The sequence below is a fragment of the Ananas comosus genome, linkage group 1 (assembly GCF_001540865.1).
Source record: "Ananas comosus cultivar F153 linkage group 1, ASM154086v1, whole genome shotgun sequence".
In the NCBI taxonomy this organism is placed as follows: Eukaryota; Viridiplantae; Streptophyta; class Magnoliopsida; order Poales; family Bromeliaceae; genus Ananas; species Ananas comosus.
In genome coordinates this window covers 12,532,321-12,549,505 of record NC_033621.1, presented here as the reverse complement: position 1 = coordinate 12,549,505, position 17,185 = coordinate 12,532,321, and the positions used below count along the sequence as shown (strand labels likewise).

At 38.1% G+C, this 17,185-nt stretch overlaps 2 protein-coding genes across 10 annotated transcripts; both read right to left on the bottom strand.

Moving 5' to 3' along the window:
• Nucleotides 1,981–10,630, bottom strand: LOC109716754 (probable serine/threonine-protein kinase PBL5). Of its 6 annotated transcripts, none has more exons than XR_002218035.1 (10): nt 10,161–10,630; nt 9,183–9,319; nt 8,693–8,790; nt 7,298–7,653; nt 5,366–5,818; nt 4,712–4,872; nt 4,376–4,449; nt 3,938–4,082; nt 3,309–3,454; nt 1,981–2,562 (listed from the first exon to the last, which is right to left on the bottom strand). XR_002218035.1 is itself a non-coding variant. In XM_020242312.1 (10 exons), the coding sequence occupies exons 1-10, from the start codon at nt 10,408–10,410 to the stop codon at nt 2,485–2,487; spliced, it is 1,902 nt and encodes a 633-aa protein (XP_020097901.1). In that variant the 5' UTR covers nt 10,411–10,630; the 3' UTR covers nt 1,981–2,484. The 6 variants fall into 6 exon arrangements, 3 of the variants coding, with proteins under 3 accessions (XP_020097901.1, XP_020097908.1, XP_020097917.1); XM_020242312.1 differs by having other exon boundaries at nt 3,309–3,458; XM_020242319.1 differs by having other exon boundaries at nt 3,309–3,458; nt 4,712–4,860.
• LOC109707846 (ABC transporter G family member 5-like) lies at nt 14,449–16,934 on the bottom strand. Of its 4 annotated transcripts, none has more exons than XM_020229376.1 (2): nt 16,343–16,934; nt 14,449–16,266 (listed from the first exon to the last, which is right to left on the bottom strand). In XM_020229376.1, the coding sequence occupies exons 1-2, from the start codon at nt 16,806–16,808 to the stop codon at nt 14,900–14,902; spliced, it is 1,833 nt and encodes a 610-aa protein (XP_020084965.1). In that variant the 5' UTR covers nt 16,809–16,934; the 3' UTR covers nt 14,449–14,899. The 4 variants fall into 4 exon arrangements, with proteins under 4 accessions (XP_020084965.1, XP_020084970.1, XP_020084975.1 ...); XM_020229381.1 differs by having other exon boundaries at nt 14,449–16,263; XM_020229386.1 differs by having other exon boundaries at nt 14,449–16,260.

The following is a 17,185-nucleotide window of genomic DNA, read 5'->3' as shown; positions in this document are numbered from 1 at the left end:
AAATTTTAATCTGCTTTTCTTATCAACCCTTGGGTCAAAGGAGAAAGATATAGACCCTTCATAAGAGATGTAAAGATAGTATTTTATTTTATTTATTTTTAATACTAAAAGTTTATAAGATTATTTTCATTCTTTGGATGAATAAGGTTTATAATTTACATCACACTTGTAAGTGTACAGATAATATTTTTCACGAAAAAGTGTTTTCAATAGAAAAGAATTTAAGCTTTTTAGATGTTTGATTTCTTATAAGAAAAATAGATTTCATAATCGCACCATATGTATTTAGTTTGTAGGAAAAAAGAAAAAAAAATTATTTTTTTCTCTTTTATTTGATTATATTAAAAATATTTTAATATATATATAGTAAAATTCTAAATAACTTTATAAAATTTGCATGATGAGAAGAATTGACTAAAAAATCGATAGGAATGATTACTCACTTTTAAATATAATAATATAAAAATACTATTCTCTATTATTATTGGAGAATAACGATTGTTTTACAGAATTTCACATCACATAATAAATTTTAACACGAAGATTTGTAGTTGGATCAAAGTTAGATGGGTCCAAAAAATCAAGAAGGTTTTACAGTTTTTCTTCGTTAAATCAATCCTATCTAATTTTATATCTTTTGATTCAACATTCAAGTGAGAATGGGATCCACAATATATGTATCCATTACTTTCACAATTGAAAAGGAGAAAGATATTTAACGAACAACGTTGGTTACGTGTTGTCACGATTCAGACCCAAAGATGTTGATCGTTGAGAAAAAGAACTTTAGTTGAGAGCTCCCCAACGATGCCCCGTTAAGAACGTCTAATCCATCACCACGTGACATTTTTATCTTTATTCAAGGATTACAACCCTTTTCTTTAGGATTTGAAATGTTTTTTTTAAATTTTAGTATTGAAAACACTTAAAGAGCAATTGAATTGAAACAAAACTAACACGTAGCAGCAGATCAGAGTTCCCAAACTAGGCGTCATTAGGGAACTCCCCACTGAAGTTTATTCTAATATTGATAAGTCGTTTCAGAAAAATATGGTAACTCCATTCCAAAATTATGGTAGCTTTTGCTAATATGTGAAGATATAATCTTTGAGAGAAATGTGGGGCATGAATCCATAATTTAGGAACTATTTGGCCTAACTAAAGTTATTGAAAAAAGTAGAATTTAAATAAAAGTGTTCCATAAATTTTCTCTTTTACTCAAATTTTCTCTTTTTCACTTTGAAAGTGAAGAAAAGGAGAATAGAAAATAACACTAATCAACTTTTTTTTTTTTCACTCTTTTTATTCTCTTCAGTATATAAAAACAGTATGAGAAAAAAAGTAATTCTATTTCCCACCAACCATGAAGCTCTGTTCACAAAATAATTGACTTCTTTTTCTCCAGAAAAAAAGTCATTTCCAAAGTCTAGGTAAATAATGAGTTGTCACATTTTTATTTGACAAAGTATTAGTAGTATTTACACATTTAGTGAGCATATATATAGGAAAACAAGCAATTGACCATAAGTTTCAAACACACTTAATTGGGGCATGCTTCTTTTTCTTGTTTGACTAAACAAACTTGGGCCTAAGTACCTAACTCTGCATGAAGAAGAAGAAGAACAAAAAAATGACACCAAACATTTCAAACCCACTTGGGGCTTCTTAGAACGCATAAACAAATTACACAAAAAAGAAAAAAAGGAAGTTTCCACACATTTCAACTTTTGTGACATAAAGCTTATTTTACTTGGAATTAAGCATTATAATGGGCTTTTTCTTGGCATTTAACCCCCTCTTAAATTTTTTTTTTCACAAATAATCCTACGAAATTTATAATTACAAAACTGACCCTAACCCCGTTATGCAAGCGTCATGTTAACAACCGTGGAGGAGTAAATTGAACGCAGTGCATCATTCACCGCGTTTGGATGGACAAAACAATAGCGAGCCCGCAGTACAAAAGAATTCAAACAATCCTGCAGTGCATTTTAGTTTCAATACTGAATGATTCACCGTGTTCAACTTATGAAGCTATTTGTGAAAAAAAAAAAAAAAAAATTTGTAAGGAAGCTAAATGCCAAAAAGAGGCCTATTATAATAGACCTTATCTACACTTCCAACCAAACAATGTTTCCAAGGCTTCAATAACTCCACAAAAATAAGAAATGCCCCGTGTTTCGAAAGCTAAAAGCAAAATGTTTCAACTTCTTAGTTCGTACTACATATGTAATAAAAGAGAATTACTAACTTCAAAAACCAATAATTATCTGAAGATAACTTCTGTTTTTTTTTTTTTCTTTGCGGCGCAGCCTGTAGGTTCCCCGAACCCCAGAAACCCTAAAACCAAAAGCAGCGCAAACGCAAACCCGGGCTGCAGCTTGGGATCTCTAGCTCCATAATAGGTAACCTATCCACCTATACTAAGGTGGATTGGTATCTTCATATTTCGTTTGCGGCGATTGGATGCCACCAAGTAATTCTTCACTTTGTGTAGTGGGGAATGAATTGCTGAGTCAAATGCCTGGCGTGGTCGTCTGCTGCTTCGAGAAGGCGTACCACCTGTTTTTTTTTTAAAAAAAAAAGTTTTTGCACGTAAGCAACTTAAAGCAAATTATATTAAACACAAAGCACCAAGTTACTCATCTCAAGTATGTGTGCATGAAATAGCCTGATTTTGATGATGCTATTAGTTTTATGTATTTCATAAATTTCTCAAGGAATAAAAAGTGTACAGGACAAGAAAATATCAAAAATATAACATATGAATATTGATATTATGGTGGCTAAGATCACTGGCACGAGGCACGTATGCATATCATGCGATGCTATGATTCTGAAAAGTAAACAAACTCTGCAACATGATGACATACCTAGCAGGTGGAATCCCTTCTTATAACTATATATATAGTTCCAAAGCCTAAATTTTTAGCTAAGACGAAGTAAGAAGTGAACTAAGTTGATGGTTGGATATATTTGCAAGGGCAGTTAATGTGTACTTTTGTGCTTGGGGACAACAATCAAGGTGGGTCGCCGGCTATGTTACCAACGAAAAAAGTATTAACATACTCGCTTTTGTTATATCAACAACTAGAGCCACGCAATCCTATCCCAACCAATGCAACCTAGTATGTTCTTTATGCGGACAAATGGGCTTACGGACCCTTCTCGGTGAGCATTTATCATGCAGAGATCTTTGGAGCATGTCATTATGCGGAAATCCTTGCAAAAAGAGATAACTAAAAGACCAGAAAGTACAACTTTTCAATGTTTTAAGGACAACACATGAGCAGAGCCATGATACAAACCTCTCCCATTGATGGACGCAGCTCGGGATTTCTTCTAACACAAAGAAATGCTGCTTTTGCCAGCCGGTAAAGAGCGTAAGTGTCATAAGAGTCTCCGATGCGCGGATCAATCAATTCATGCAATGCAAGACTTTCCACCAGCGGTTCTGCCTAAGATTTTCGAAGAAAAACGGGGGAAACACGTCAGAAGCTCTCCTGAACTTTAGATGATTATAGATGACCACAGAAGTTTTTTAATTTTTAAAAAATAAAGTACATGAGCAACCTGAAAGTATCAATCTACCCTACACACTATTCAGTCAGTTTTCCCGTCACGACCATCGGTCACATGACAGTCAAGACTTCACGTCCTACCTGTCTTCTCTAATGCCTAGATGCGCTTATGGTGTATTTTAGTCAATTAGCTCCATAAAAGAGAAGAGTACAGAGTTATGGAGTAGGCGGTAGATCAAATTTGTACGATTGTTCATTTAAAAATTAAAAGCTTAGGCAGAAGCCATCAGTAATCAGCTAAAAGTTCAGTATGTTCCAATGTATTTTTCCCAAACAAAGACACAGGGAAGAATCATGTTAGCAGCTTCTGCAAAGCTTGAAGGCCAAACCAGCAAAATGCCTTAAAACTTACATACCCATTGCAATATATGGTGGGACTGTCCTTCTTGTTCATCTAATACTCTTTTGCCCGATATCAGTTGAAAAAGAACTATCCCAAACGCGTATACGTCTGTCCTTACAGAGACAATTCCATATTCAGCATATTCAGGTGCCAGATATCTACAGTCATTAATAGACATTCAGAATAATCATGGATAGAAAGATAATTCTGCACCTGATGCACCACAACAGTCCGCACATTTGCATCTCAATTTTCAACCCACTTCCCAGTGAGTTGCAGCTTTTTCTGATTAAAATTTTATTTACTGTGAATGGTTGAGACGAAAGTATGGAGTCGGTTGGAGAGTAGATCACTTGCAGTCCATGGGCTGAAGTGGCGCACTGGGTGCAGGCAAGTGTTTTTGCCCCATTAAAGAAAGGCACATGACAAGACTTATGGATAAGTTTCCAACCCCGTCGACCCCAGTACTCTTGTCTGGAACGAATCGTTGTTGGTCTTCCATTTTGCAAGGCCGAAGTCCCCAAGCTGTGAAAAGCAAAAAAATTCATCAAATTACTCTTTAAGGTTTTTCTAGTGTTCGCTAATATCTAAGAATAACATATCTCACAGCTCTCACATATAAAATTCTGAAATTAGCACATAAATAAAGCCACTTTGTCTTCGGCCAACTAACAAACCTTTGTCAGCCTAACTACAGCGCATGTGACTACGGAAATTTCAAATATTGAAAATTTCAAATATAGATATGCTAACACTAAACTAACATGAAGAAAATAAAAAAGTTCACCATAGGGACAAAGTCATGGGTCAGCAGTATATTGCTTGGACGCAAGTCTCGGTGAATTATAGGACCAGCACGACACTCTTCGTGTAAGAAACGCAATCCTTTTGCTATTCCAACAGCAACAGCATGCCTCTTATGCCACTCCAGCAAGTCTGCAGATTCACCTATTTATCAAATGATAAATGAGAATAAGCATTAAAAAAAACAAATTGGTAGCACGGAGAAGCCTCCGTGCTACCAATAGTATACCAACCTAGCTCTCTCTCTCTCTCTCTCTCTCTCTCTCTCTCTCTCTCTCTCTCTCTATATATATATATATATATAATGATTTATATCTATACCCCTGCAAAATCTGAATTTTCATATATGCCATACAGAAACTTACTGAAACGCCATCTTTACGAACTATAAAAACCAACTTCCGCCCGTGAATTGGATTATTCGGCAACTTATAAATGCATATTTTTGTGAGAGAAAACACCTTCAAAGGAAATATAAAAGAATTCGGATTTTTCAGGGCATATGTAATTAGACGATTTTGCAGAGAAACATAAAATTCTAAACATAATATTGCAGGTGAAGCAACTCTATACGAGCATATGCCTATCCAAGCTACAAAAAGGAAAAAAGAATACATGCACTTTTGAGATTACTTACTAAACAAATGCCACTCAAGAGATTTGTTGCAGATATATTCATACACCAAAATATTATAGTTCTCTTTACAGCAGTAACCGAGCAGCATGACAATATTCCGGTGCCTCGCAAAGCTAAGTACATGCACTTCAGAAAAGAACTCTGAATATCCTTGAGTACTTGCTTCTTTCCTTAATTTAGCTGCAATCATTTGCCCATCTTTAAGTTGGCCTTTGTATACATGACCAAATCCACCTTCTCCTAACAAATTCTCTTCAGAAAAGTTGGAAGTTGCGGCTTGAATCTCTGAAAACCGGAATTTCATAGACTCCTTGATGTAAAGTATTGATCTCAGCCCACAAACTGCACAAAGAATTGGCTTTTCTAATGAATCATATTGGAATGCGAAGCTATCTTGGCTTCGCAGGCTCTGCGAACCATAAGTTATCTTATGGTCTCCATCGGGATATTTCCCTGCAAAAATCAGTATTAGTTAAATGAGCAGTTCCAGGGAAGAAAATTTACATGATTGAGACTTCAATTAGCACCACTTTCCTCCATTCCTAAATCGAAAATTCACTTGTTCAGTGTCTTTAATGATCTATGTATAAGGACTTCTAAGAGGTCAAGGCTAATAATGAAAAACAACTAATTCTATTCTGTTGCCAGTGCTTCATTCTCATAGACATTAACTGATGTGTATAAGACTAAAGAGAAAAAGATAATGCAACTTCTACAAGGAATGGAACAGATTTAACACCAACCTAACCAATACTGATAGACCTATGTGTTTATCATATCCTCATGTAAAATCATCTCGAACAAAATACCTACTGTTTTGCTTAGTACATCAATAGTCTACCCTAGAAATAGGGCTCAAGATGTATAAATATTGAAAACACTGTTCTTCAGTAGGTTTAGCTTCTGGACTCTGGAGAACAATGGTTTTTTCACATTTTTTAACATGGTATAGATGCAGGAGGTCCTGAGTTTGAGCCCTATCAAGCTCCTTTTAATTTCCTCTCATTTAGTTCAGTTTAATATCTTGAATTCCTGGGCCTATCAAATCTCAAGCCCAGACATGATGAGGAGTGTTGAACATAAATATCCAAAACACCGTTCTTTTTTAGCTTAGGCTTCTGGAGAACAATGGTTATTTCACATTCTTCAACAGTATGCAAGCACAAGAGAAGATTCTTAAATATTATAAGGCCTCACTAAATTGAAATTAGCACACCGACCGTCTCTAATGCAACTGGCAAAGGGCTTGATAGTTGGTACCCGAGATCCCAAGTTCAAAGCCTATTTGCTTCACATTTCCAACTAACTAAGATCATTTCTAAAAAAAATGAACAAAGCGGGTAGCACGCTATCGTTCTGTCAAAAAAAAAAAATAGTACTCAACGCAGCTTCAAAATTGACAAAACATAGATGAAACAAAAGTATGTTCTACACTTCAAGACATATATGGATTCACCATAATCATGTTACGTTACAAAAATACTAAATGATAAAGACCTTCAAACTTGATTAAATGAATGCATGAACTTCCAGTAAAGACGAAAGAAAGCTTAATTTCCCATTTTCAAAGAAAAAGCAAGATCAACAATATAGAAGATGTGAAAGGAACATAGAAATAAGCAGTCATATCAAAGAAGTCCTGATTTAGACGATTTGTAAAAGATCAATATACCAAATACAAGGAGATGAATAATGCTTACTAGTTAAAGTTACAGCTTACGTAATGAAACACAATAATCAGATATTTAAGTCTCTATTCTTGACATCTAAAAAGAACAATTTGGATTTGAGTAGGTGCCCAAAAGAAATCAACTTATAAGAACAAGGATATCATGACATAAATTATGCATCAAAATGAAACTCGAATGGTTCAACTCAAATTATAACATATTTGTATAAATTCAAGAATCTAAATTAACATGCAAAGCATACCAAGTTGCTTAGATGATTGGCTCTCCTCGTATGATATAACACTCTGATTCTGAGACCTTAAGCTGGATGAAGATGTCATACTCCCGCCAAGGATATCAGAACTATCTTGAGAGCTGAGAGAAGCAAAATAACTCACAGAAGATATAATAGACCGCTTACAATTTGCGTTCTCCACTTCGTCTGAATTTGTCTGAACAAACCTATCCTTGGAACAAAAGGCCATATGTTCTGAGACAACTTTTCTCGAGGCATTTGTGTGAAATGGCTTCAGCAATTCCACAGATAAACTGTCTTGAATTAATGCAACCTTGCAAGGTACATGCTTCTCATAAAATTTAAGATCTCTCCTTAAGTGCCTGTTGAACCAAATGCCCATTATGTATGCCAATAATAATGCGTACACATGTTTTCAGCATTCAGATGCATCCTTTAACATGGAAAAGAGGTCCACAATAGGACGTCAAAATATTTTCAGCAGTTCTAGGTATGCACCAAGAACCTTGAAAATCTTAACTACTAGCGGACATAAAAGCATCATTTATTCTCATAATAAAGTGTGTTAAAGAATATATAAGAAAATTGAAACTTGAAAGTGAAAGGATAAGATAATAAAAAACATATTGTTGTCCAATTTTGACTTTTATGAATGAGAACACTAAAACTAACTGAGATAGACATGAAATGTGGGGTATTGATTCTGTATAAGCTTTAGATAAGAAATAACTTTTTGTAGGTTTAACCTCAAATAAACATTACAGTATTATTCAAGAAATTATAGCATATCTTTTATTCATAGCATTTAGATATCTACTTAGGTTCTTCTCTAGCTAGGCCACCGTGGCCACTACCTGCTTAATCAGCCAAAGTGATGGCTGCACTTTAGAAGTCGTAGTAAAGCAAAATTGTGTATTTTCCAGAGTATGAGGTAAACACAATTGAATCCCTCAGTATAATGCTTGTTTCTGTTAAATCATCCAAATTTATATTGATTACAACTAGTCTCTACCGCACTCAAGCTGTATGACCCAGTAGTGAGACTCCAACAACCCCATTCTTCTTTTTTCTCATGGAACATCCTCTTTCCATCTCTCTTTTCACTTTTTCCAATTTCTATTGCAATTTTTGACACAAAGGACAATCCACTCCAAACATGACCTCCATCTGCTACTTCGTTACTTAGGTTAAATTGATTAATATCGGATGAAATTATATGGTAATACTTTTATTTACGCATTTAGCAAGAGCACCTTGTTGCTATTTTCATAAAGCTGCAAACAACATAAGCAGTCATACAGAAATATCTATATATTGAAATTATACTTTACACTAGTTACTTGGAGGATAGAGTGATAGACTAATTTTAGATGGTAAAAGATGCATCAGTAATTAGCAAACCTATCCAGTATAACCCATGAAGCTTTGCTAGAAAACACTTCTTGCAGTACAACCATTTTTGTTGGTGTTCCAGCAGTGATTTTGACTTTCAAGGTTACCTGCAAATATAACATGGAAAAATTTAGAGCTTAATTATACCAATAACCCATAAAAAATTTACTTGCACAATCTTATGATTTAAAAGTCACGTAGCTAGAAATAGAAAAGAAAAGAAGACACAGGAGTGTAAAAATTCTATGAAGTGAATATCGAAATAGATTTATGCCCTACCTGATCTGAGGATAATATAATATAAAATATATGAAAATGTGTAGATTTAAGAAATACCACACCATCGTTTGCTCATGCTGAAGGAATGATAACACAAAATCTAACATAATACTTCATCAATCAAATTCAAGCAGAGAGCATCAAGGAAAAAGAACATTTTCACAAATCAATGGAAAGAGTCAGAAAAGGAGAAAACAACAGAGCATAAAATTCATATTACCCCCACTTCTTTGCACTTCTCAGCACTATCGAGAAGCCTACTCTCGTAAAATTCGACCTTCTTTAATACCTCCTCATCCAGATAGCGAGAACTTGTACCCGCAAACGAATCGGTGCATGCTTTTGTATGGTAACCCACTAAAACAAGCAACCAAAAAAGAAAAAAGATGTCTGCAATGTCAGCAATTATAAGTTGCATGAGTAATTATCGTTTATCAACTATCCATTCTCGATCCCATCTGGAACAGGGGAATCATCCAAATCACCAGCTTGCTTACGCTTATTCATTGAAAACATTCTCAAATTTCGAGAAATTTTAATCTCGAGAATGGGAACTCAAAAAATACAGAATGTCATTGATTTCCACTAACAAGTTGCGATCTTTGACTAACGGATCAACTAACTGCTCTGCTTCAAATAAGCACTTGTTGAGCTTTTCAACCAAAATTCCGCCAATAACTTTGTAAAGTTTCAGACTTTTCATTTAGGAGTTATCTGGTAGCACGTAAAACAGGTCCAGAAATGGTTTTCGGGCCGAAAAATGCGTTTTCCAAGTATTTAGTTCCAGGTAAAATACATTTCAAGTAACAAATGGTTTTGCACCCATTTTTATTTTCTATATTTTTTTTTGTCAAAAAAAGCACGTAAATTGAAAACTAAAAACACCTCCCTCTCTCCCTCTCTCTTTATTGCTCTTACTCTTTATTTATTTCCTTACTCAAACCATAGCAAACTAACATGCCTCAAAAATTATAATCTTTTTAATCCAAATTAAACACCAATGAACGTAAAATTTCTTTTTCATCAAAAGTTTCTCTGTTTTTTTCCTTGAAATATGTTTCCATTAATCTCTCGTGAAACCAAACACCACCATATCGAACACCAACTACTTCCATTCTAAAGGCCACAAAGAAGCGAAAGCGAAGAAGAGGAGAGGAGAGGAGAGGAGAGGGGAGGGGAGTGAGAGGCGAAGGCTCACTGGGGTTGGTGACGGTGTGGAGGACGCCGAGGACGAGGAGGGTGTCGCCGCCGCGGAGGATGTCGCCGCGCAGGAGCACGCCGCTCACGGCGAGGCGGAGCTCGTGCTCGTTGTGCTCCCTGGTGGCGTCGTACGCCGCCACCACCACCTGCGGCGGCGGCCGCGCGTACGGCGTCGGCGGCCTCTCCCGCCCCCACCCCCGCTCCCGCTCCCTCTCCTCCATCGCCTCCGCCCCCCCTGCCCCGCGCATCGATGGTGCGAGCCCAATCTCCTCCTCCTCCTCCTCCAACTCCTCGCCCTCCTCTCCCCCTCCATTTCGGGGCTAGGGTTTGGTCGCGCGCTTTATTGCACACGGCCGTCTCAGGGATTCGGAGCATATTCGCGGGGACGGAGGAGAGATCGAGATCGAAAGAGAGAGAGAGAGAGAGAGAGAGAGAGAAAGAGGGTTTAGAGAGGGCGAAATGGTTCGGGTATTCGGAGGGAAGCGATTAAGTATTCCCCCGAATAATTCCCTTTTATAATTAAATAAAATAAATAAATAAATAAATGAAGTTACTTAATCTTTCAAACATTTGATTTTGCAAACCAACTTGTTAGAATTCTTTTTTGGCGAATTTGCATAAAAAATCCACTTATTTTGGATTTTTGCAAAATCGGGCCACCTTTTTCATTTTTGCAGATTCGGTCTGCTTTTTCAGCAAACTGACCAAAATACCATTATTACTTTTTTTTCTTTCCTCTTTCTCTCTCTTCTTCGTTTTTCTCGTTCTTTTTTTTTTTTCTCGCCGGTAGAGCGGAGGCGGAGCGGAGGCAGAAACGGTCCGTCTCGCCTCTCACCCTCATGCTCTCGCCCTCGCCCTTGCCCTCGTCCATGCACCCCCCACCTTCCTCGCCTCCGACCCCGTTAAGGCCGCGCCGCGACTTTTTTTTTTTTGCTTTTTTCTTTTCTTTTCTTCTCCGACTCTTCTCCACCGTCTCCGACGACGACGCCTGTCGCCCTTCCGCGTCCTTCTCATCTCTCCCTCTCCCTCATTTTCTGCCGCCTCCGACGACGATTTATTTTCGCCGGCTCCGACGTCGACACCGTAGAGGTCACTGCGGCGCTACAGCCTCGGAGCGGGGGGTCCTTAGCGGCGTCGTCACCGGCGCCGTAGCTGTTGGCAGAGAAGGTGACAAAAAAATTATAGAAAAAACAGAAAAAAATAATAAAGATAAAAAATTATATAAAAAGAAGGATGAAGATGAAATTACATCGTTAATTACAAAAAAAATTATAAGTTGCACTATTTAAGATGTAAACTGCTGCTTTAAGATAAAAATTATACTCTTTGAACGAAAATTATACTATTTTTTATCTTAAACTGCATCCTTTTAAGTGATATTTATACTGTTTCTCCTCTCTTTGTTGCACTTTTCTTCTTGTTTACACTATTTCTCCCTCTTATTTACATCAGAAATGGTGGCACATAATGAGGATAAACAGTCATAAATAATCTTCTTAAAAAATGTGCATTCTCGCTCTATTGCATGTTTAATCCCTCTAGTTGCACATTCTCCTATTGTTTACACAGAAATGATGCAACAAGAGGAAAACATGCAACCAAAGAAAAAACAGTAATATACTCTTAAAACAGTGTCAGTTTCCTTCTTGTTGCATCATTTCTCCTCTGCTTCTTCCACAGAAATGTGCAACAAGAGAAAACAGTATAATATCTCTTAAAATAGGCAGTTTCGTCTCTCTTTCTTGTCACTGTTTCTCTCTCTTGTTGCATGACTATTTCCCCTCTTATTTACACAAAAGGTGCAATAAGAGGAAAACAGTATGATATTTCTAGAAAAGTGTGCATTTAAGATAAAAAATAGTGAACAAGAGAAAGAAAATGGTGCAACAAAGAGGAAAACAGTGCAACTTTTGTTAGAGAGTGTAACTTCTCATGCTAATTGATGCAGTTACATAACTGAAAGAGGTAAATAAAAAAGAATAAATATGTGTAAAATTTTTTCAAAAGAGATTGTAATTCCGTTTATAAGATCGTATTTCATCTTAAAGACACAGTTTACATCTAAATAGTTGGCAGACTTCATAATTTTTTTTGCAGTTAACGATATACAGTGATATTCATCATTCTTTTATACTACAATTTTTATCTATTATTTTTTTTTTTTCTGTTTTTTCTATAATTTTTTTTTGTCACCTTCTCTGCCCAACTAGCTCACTGGTGCCGTGGGCGACGAGCACCGCTAAGGACCTTCCGCTCCGAGCCTTTAAAGCCAACAGTGACCTCCACGTGTCGACGTCGGCGCCCGCGAAAAGCATCGTCGTCGGAGGCGCAAGAGAATGAGGAGAGGGAAGAGATGAGAAGGGCGGGAAAGACAGAAAGCACGAGAGAGGCATCTCGTCGAGACGTGGAGAAAGTCGGATAAGAAAAGAAACAGAAAAAAGCAAAAAAAAAAAAAGTTCCCCCTTTGCTCAAATGGCCTATAGGTGAAAGAAATTTACCACACTTTTATTTATTGTAGAAAATACATTTTATATGAATTCAATTGATACTATCAAGAATTTTGGCTATCTAATTTTTTTTTTGTGTAATGTATGTAAATTATTATATTAAATAGAATTAATAATTATTAGCTCTTGAGTAATATTGAATACTAATATGACAGTTATATATTATATAAACTATATAATTTATAGCGAAAAAATAAAAGGAGCATTTTATATTTAGTAAATTATAATATTTTATTTAAAATTTAAAAAGTAAAATTTAGTTAATATACAGTTCAAAATTTAGAACCAATCATTTAAATAACTTTAAATTTTTATGCTTTCGTTAAATTGATATTAGGGGCAAAAATGGCATTAAAAAATAATGGATGATGTTTTTCATGGATTATTTACCTAAGGGCATTCATGAGTATTTTCATATTTAGAGGCGGCATTGACGATATTTTTAATTTAGAGGGGCATCTATGATATATGATTCTCCAAGAAGGGTACTGTGTGAAATTTTCCCTATTTATAATAAATATTTGCTTGTGCATGTGTTTTTTTTTTTATAATTTGCTATGTTCTGGGCTTTTTTTATGTCAATTTGAAATAACCATACTTGGACCCTTTTATATGGAATTCGCGGCCCACAATTATTCAACTCGCCATATAAATATATTCACATTCTTGGGTCCATGTAGATTTGAATCAAAACAAAACTTTTATATAATATATATTATATATATATATATAGAAAGAGAGAAAGAGAGAAAGAGAGAGTTGAGTTGAAATATTATCAGTAGTAAATGAGCTCGGTTGTCAATCAATTTATTTTTATTATGAAGCTTGTTTTTGAGAAAAGAGTAACATGCTACTACTTCATTCATTGGAAAGATGAATTAAGCTACAGGCGTGGAGCATCCAGACCCCGGGGATTTAAAAAAAAAAAAGTTTAGGGTTAAGGTTAAGGTTTAAGGGATTAGCACCGTTAAACATCATCTATATCACTTGCAGCATTTAAAATTAAATTTCATATTTTCGACATCATTGACTTAATATTAAAGGGTTTCAAAATTTGTAATTTTAATGACCGATTATGAAGTGTTTTCTCGTTTAACGATGTAAAAGATTTTCAAATCAAATTAAATTTTAGTTACAAAATTTTTAAACTATTCAAGACAAGATCTATGCTCTCGTTTATCGAGGAACCCCTTTAATTTTAATTTTTTTTATTTACACCTTCTCAATTTTATTTTCTTTTTACAATTGAGTGATTTTTATTAGCCAATTTTTTTAAAAAAAATTAGTAAATTAATAAATGAGATATCTCGGCTAAGAAAGTTTACTACATGCAAAAACCTAATAAAAAAACTAAAAACTTAAGAGGCCTTAATAAAATAAAAAGTTGAAGGGGTCTTTTTTAAAATAGACCTATAGGTGAGGGCTCTCCATACACTTTTACTCACCAACAATTAGGGGTAGAAAAGTCATTTTATCTTATAAAAATTTACAAAAACAAACAGAGGGTGATGGAAGGGTATTCATGATAGTTTATGAAGTTTGAGAGGGCATTGATGATATTTCAAAATTTTGAAGGCTATCTATGATATTTTTAAATTTTACAAGGGTAGTCATGAAATTGCCCCATTATAAAACAAAATTTTTATTACTATAGAAAGTAAAAAATCAAACACAAAAAAATGAAGCATATACGTAAAACAGAGAAGAGGCAAATTCTCTCACAATTTACTTCAAATATTTTTTCCGAATTAGAGAATAAAAATGCAAGATCCAAAAGCGTAAAACAATTATTTTCGATTCAAACCATCAATCAAAACAACACGTAAAACTCGAGTTCTCTAATCTTTTCATACAGTTCATCGACCATAATACACAATCTAGCTACATTGTTCACAGGCCATAAACATTATTTGCTCGAGCCACAAAACAGTATCGCAGTAGATCACAGTATGATAAACACAAACACAAAGCAAAACAAAACAAAACAAAACAAAACAAAGCGAGAGAGATTGAGCTCGAAAAACATTTTATCAAATCGGTCTTTTCATATGCACATTCCCTCTTTTAAGACAAGCAATTTTTCAACAATTCCGCGGAATGAAATATATATATATATATAAAAAGACCGATTTGATAGAAAGATTTCTCAGAAAAACACCGCGCACGTATACTAAAAGATTGATCTGATAGAAAGATTTCAATTTTAAAGACCGATTTGATTGAAAGATTTTTATTTTTGACCGCTGAGCCCACCGTTCTGTGCGCACCTACACCTGAGCCAAAGTATGAGATAGGCGAAGAACCGATAGAGCACAATGAACCCCACCATGGCGCCCACATTCCTCCACCTGAGCTCCTCCCCCAACCCCTCCCCCCTCAACACATCCTCCCCTCTCACCACACACCCACCCCCATTCCCCTCCACCACCACGCACCTCCCCCGGCCCCCGAGCTCGTTCACCAGGAACGCCTCGAACGGGTACTTGAACAGCGAGACGTAGTGCATGAACACCCAGCACCGCGGCATCGCCCGCTCCGCGATGAAGTAGCCGGAGAAGAGGAAGAATGACCCCATAGCCCCCGATATCACCGAGTTCCCGACGATGAAGTTGGGCGCCGCCGCGCTGAAGCAGACGACGACCGAGTTCGCGGTGTAGAGCACGAGCCAGATGACCAGCAGGAAGTGGACGAATACTAGCGAATTTGCGAGCACGTATGAGGAGAGCCGGTACGCGCCGCCGAAGGTCTCCTTCATGACAATTTCCCGCTCCTGCAGGAAGATGGGCAGCGCCTCGGTGGTCGACGACAGCAGGAAGGTGAGAACGAACGCGAAGAAGCCGACGCGCTCGACCACCTGGTCGGGCCGCAGGCCGTAGAAGATCGACCCCAGCGCCAGCCCGGAGACCAGCATTGCCGCCGCGCGGCACGTGAACAGCTGCCGCGTGCGCCACACGTTCTTGCAGAAGCGGTGCGCCAGCACCCCCACCTCGCGACCGCGAGAGTTCGCGTAATTGCAACGGTTTGTGGTCGTCGTCGTCGTCGACGGCGAAGGGGGGGAGCAATCGTTGTTGTCGTTGAAGAGGTGCTGCAGGGTGCAACGGTCGAATTTTTCGGATAATTGGAGTAATTGGTGGTGGTGGTGGTGTTTTTGGAGGGAGGGGATGGAGTCGATGGCGAATTCGACGACGTCGACGCCGAGGGGGAGGGCGAGGCCGAGGGAGCGGAGGCGGGCGAGGAGGGCGTCGGGGGAGCCGCGGTGGAGCGCGGCGCCGTCGGCGAGGAGGAGGAGCGAGCCGAATTGCTTCGCGATCCGGAACCCCGGCTGGTGGATGCTGAGGATGACGGTGCGGCCGCGCGCCGCCGCCGTCGCCCGCAGCGCCTCCACCACCTGCAGCGCCGACGCGCTGTCGAGCCCCGACGTCGGCTCGTCGAGGAGGAGAACCGCCGGGTCGTGGACGAGGTCTACGCCGATCGAAACGCGCCGCTTGGCCCCCGAAACGTCCCGCACGCGTACGTCCGCCACCGCGTCCAATCCCAGCTCCTGCAGCACCGCCTCCACCCGCCCCCCAACCCCAGAACCACAACAGCCTGCTGCTGCTGAACATAAAATGTTAAAACACCGTTCTCTACCAGCTTAAACTTTTAGGGTGAGTACGTGAATTGTTTTACTTACCTACGCGGAGACGCGCGCTGAAGAGCAGCGTCTCGCGCACGGTGAGCAGCGGGAACAGCGTGTCCCGCTGCGTGACGTACCCGGACATGCGGCGGAACTCCGACTTCTCGACCCTCCTCCCGTTCACGAGAACGAGCGGCGGCGGCGACGGCGGCGCCAGCCTGCCGGCCAGGACCTCGAGCAGCGTCGACTTGCCGGCGCCGCTGGGGCCGACGATCGCCAGGATCTCCCGCGGCCGCGCGACAAACTCGACGTTCTTCAGAACCTGCCGAACCCCATACAATTTGCTGCTGCTGCTGCTGCTGCTGCTGTTCGCTTGTCCATGACACTGGATTGAAGTTGCAATATTAGTGTTTGGATCTTCTTCTGCATCTCTGCTCCATATCTTTAAAGGGTGAGACCTCTTTGGGACCTTGATGTAGTAGTTGATCCCCTTCGCTTCTATTTCACAACCTTGTTTCTTCATTGAATGAGGAGAAGTGCGTCTTCTCTCCACAGCGAAAAAGCCCACGTTTTGGCTTCTCTGCGATCTCTTTGTTTCACTACTTGGAGTGATTGTTGGGATCAATATGAGGGGCTTAAGAGCAAAACACCCATTTTACCCCCTTCTAATATCTCAAACTTATCACCTTTCTTATTATTATTTTTTTTTAAAAAAAAATGGGTCATTTTCCATTGTCATTGTCTCCAAATGCGCTTTAGATTCATTGTCATTGTCCCTCCGATCTTATAAACAAAAACAAAGTTGCTACATTTTTATAGAAAAAAAATAATGAAACTTTATCAAATAGCTTATTTGTAGTAAAATTACTGATTTAATGATTTTTTTTTTTTTGAGAGAAA

Excerpts from the sequence above, each read along its gene's own strand:
- LOC109716754 (XM_020242312.1), bottom strand. The coding sequence starts at position 10,410 with ATGCGCGGGGCAGGGGGGGCGGAGGCGATGGAGGAGAGGGAGCGGGAG. Across the intron at positions 5,819-7,297 it reads CCAATCATCTAAGCAACTTG|GGAAATATCCCGATGGAGAC; the intron begins GTATGCTTTGCA and ends TGATTTTTGCAG. Across the intron at positions 3,459-3,937 it reads CCCACCATATATTGCAATGG|GCAGAACCGCTGGTGGAAAG; the intron begins GTATGTAAGTTT and ends CGAAAATCTTAG.
- LOC109707846 (XM_020229376.1), bottom strand. The coding sequence starts at position 16,808 with ATGAAGAAACAAGGTTGTGAAATAGAAGCGAAGGGGATCAACTACTAC. Across the intron at positions 16,267-16,342 it reads CAGCGCGCGTCTCCGCGTAG|CAGCAGCAGGCTGTTGTGGT; the intron begins GTAAGTAAAACA and ends TTTTATGTTCAG.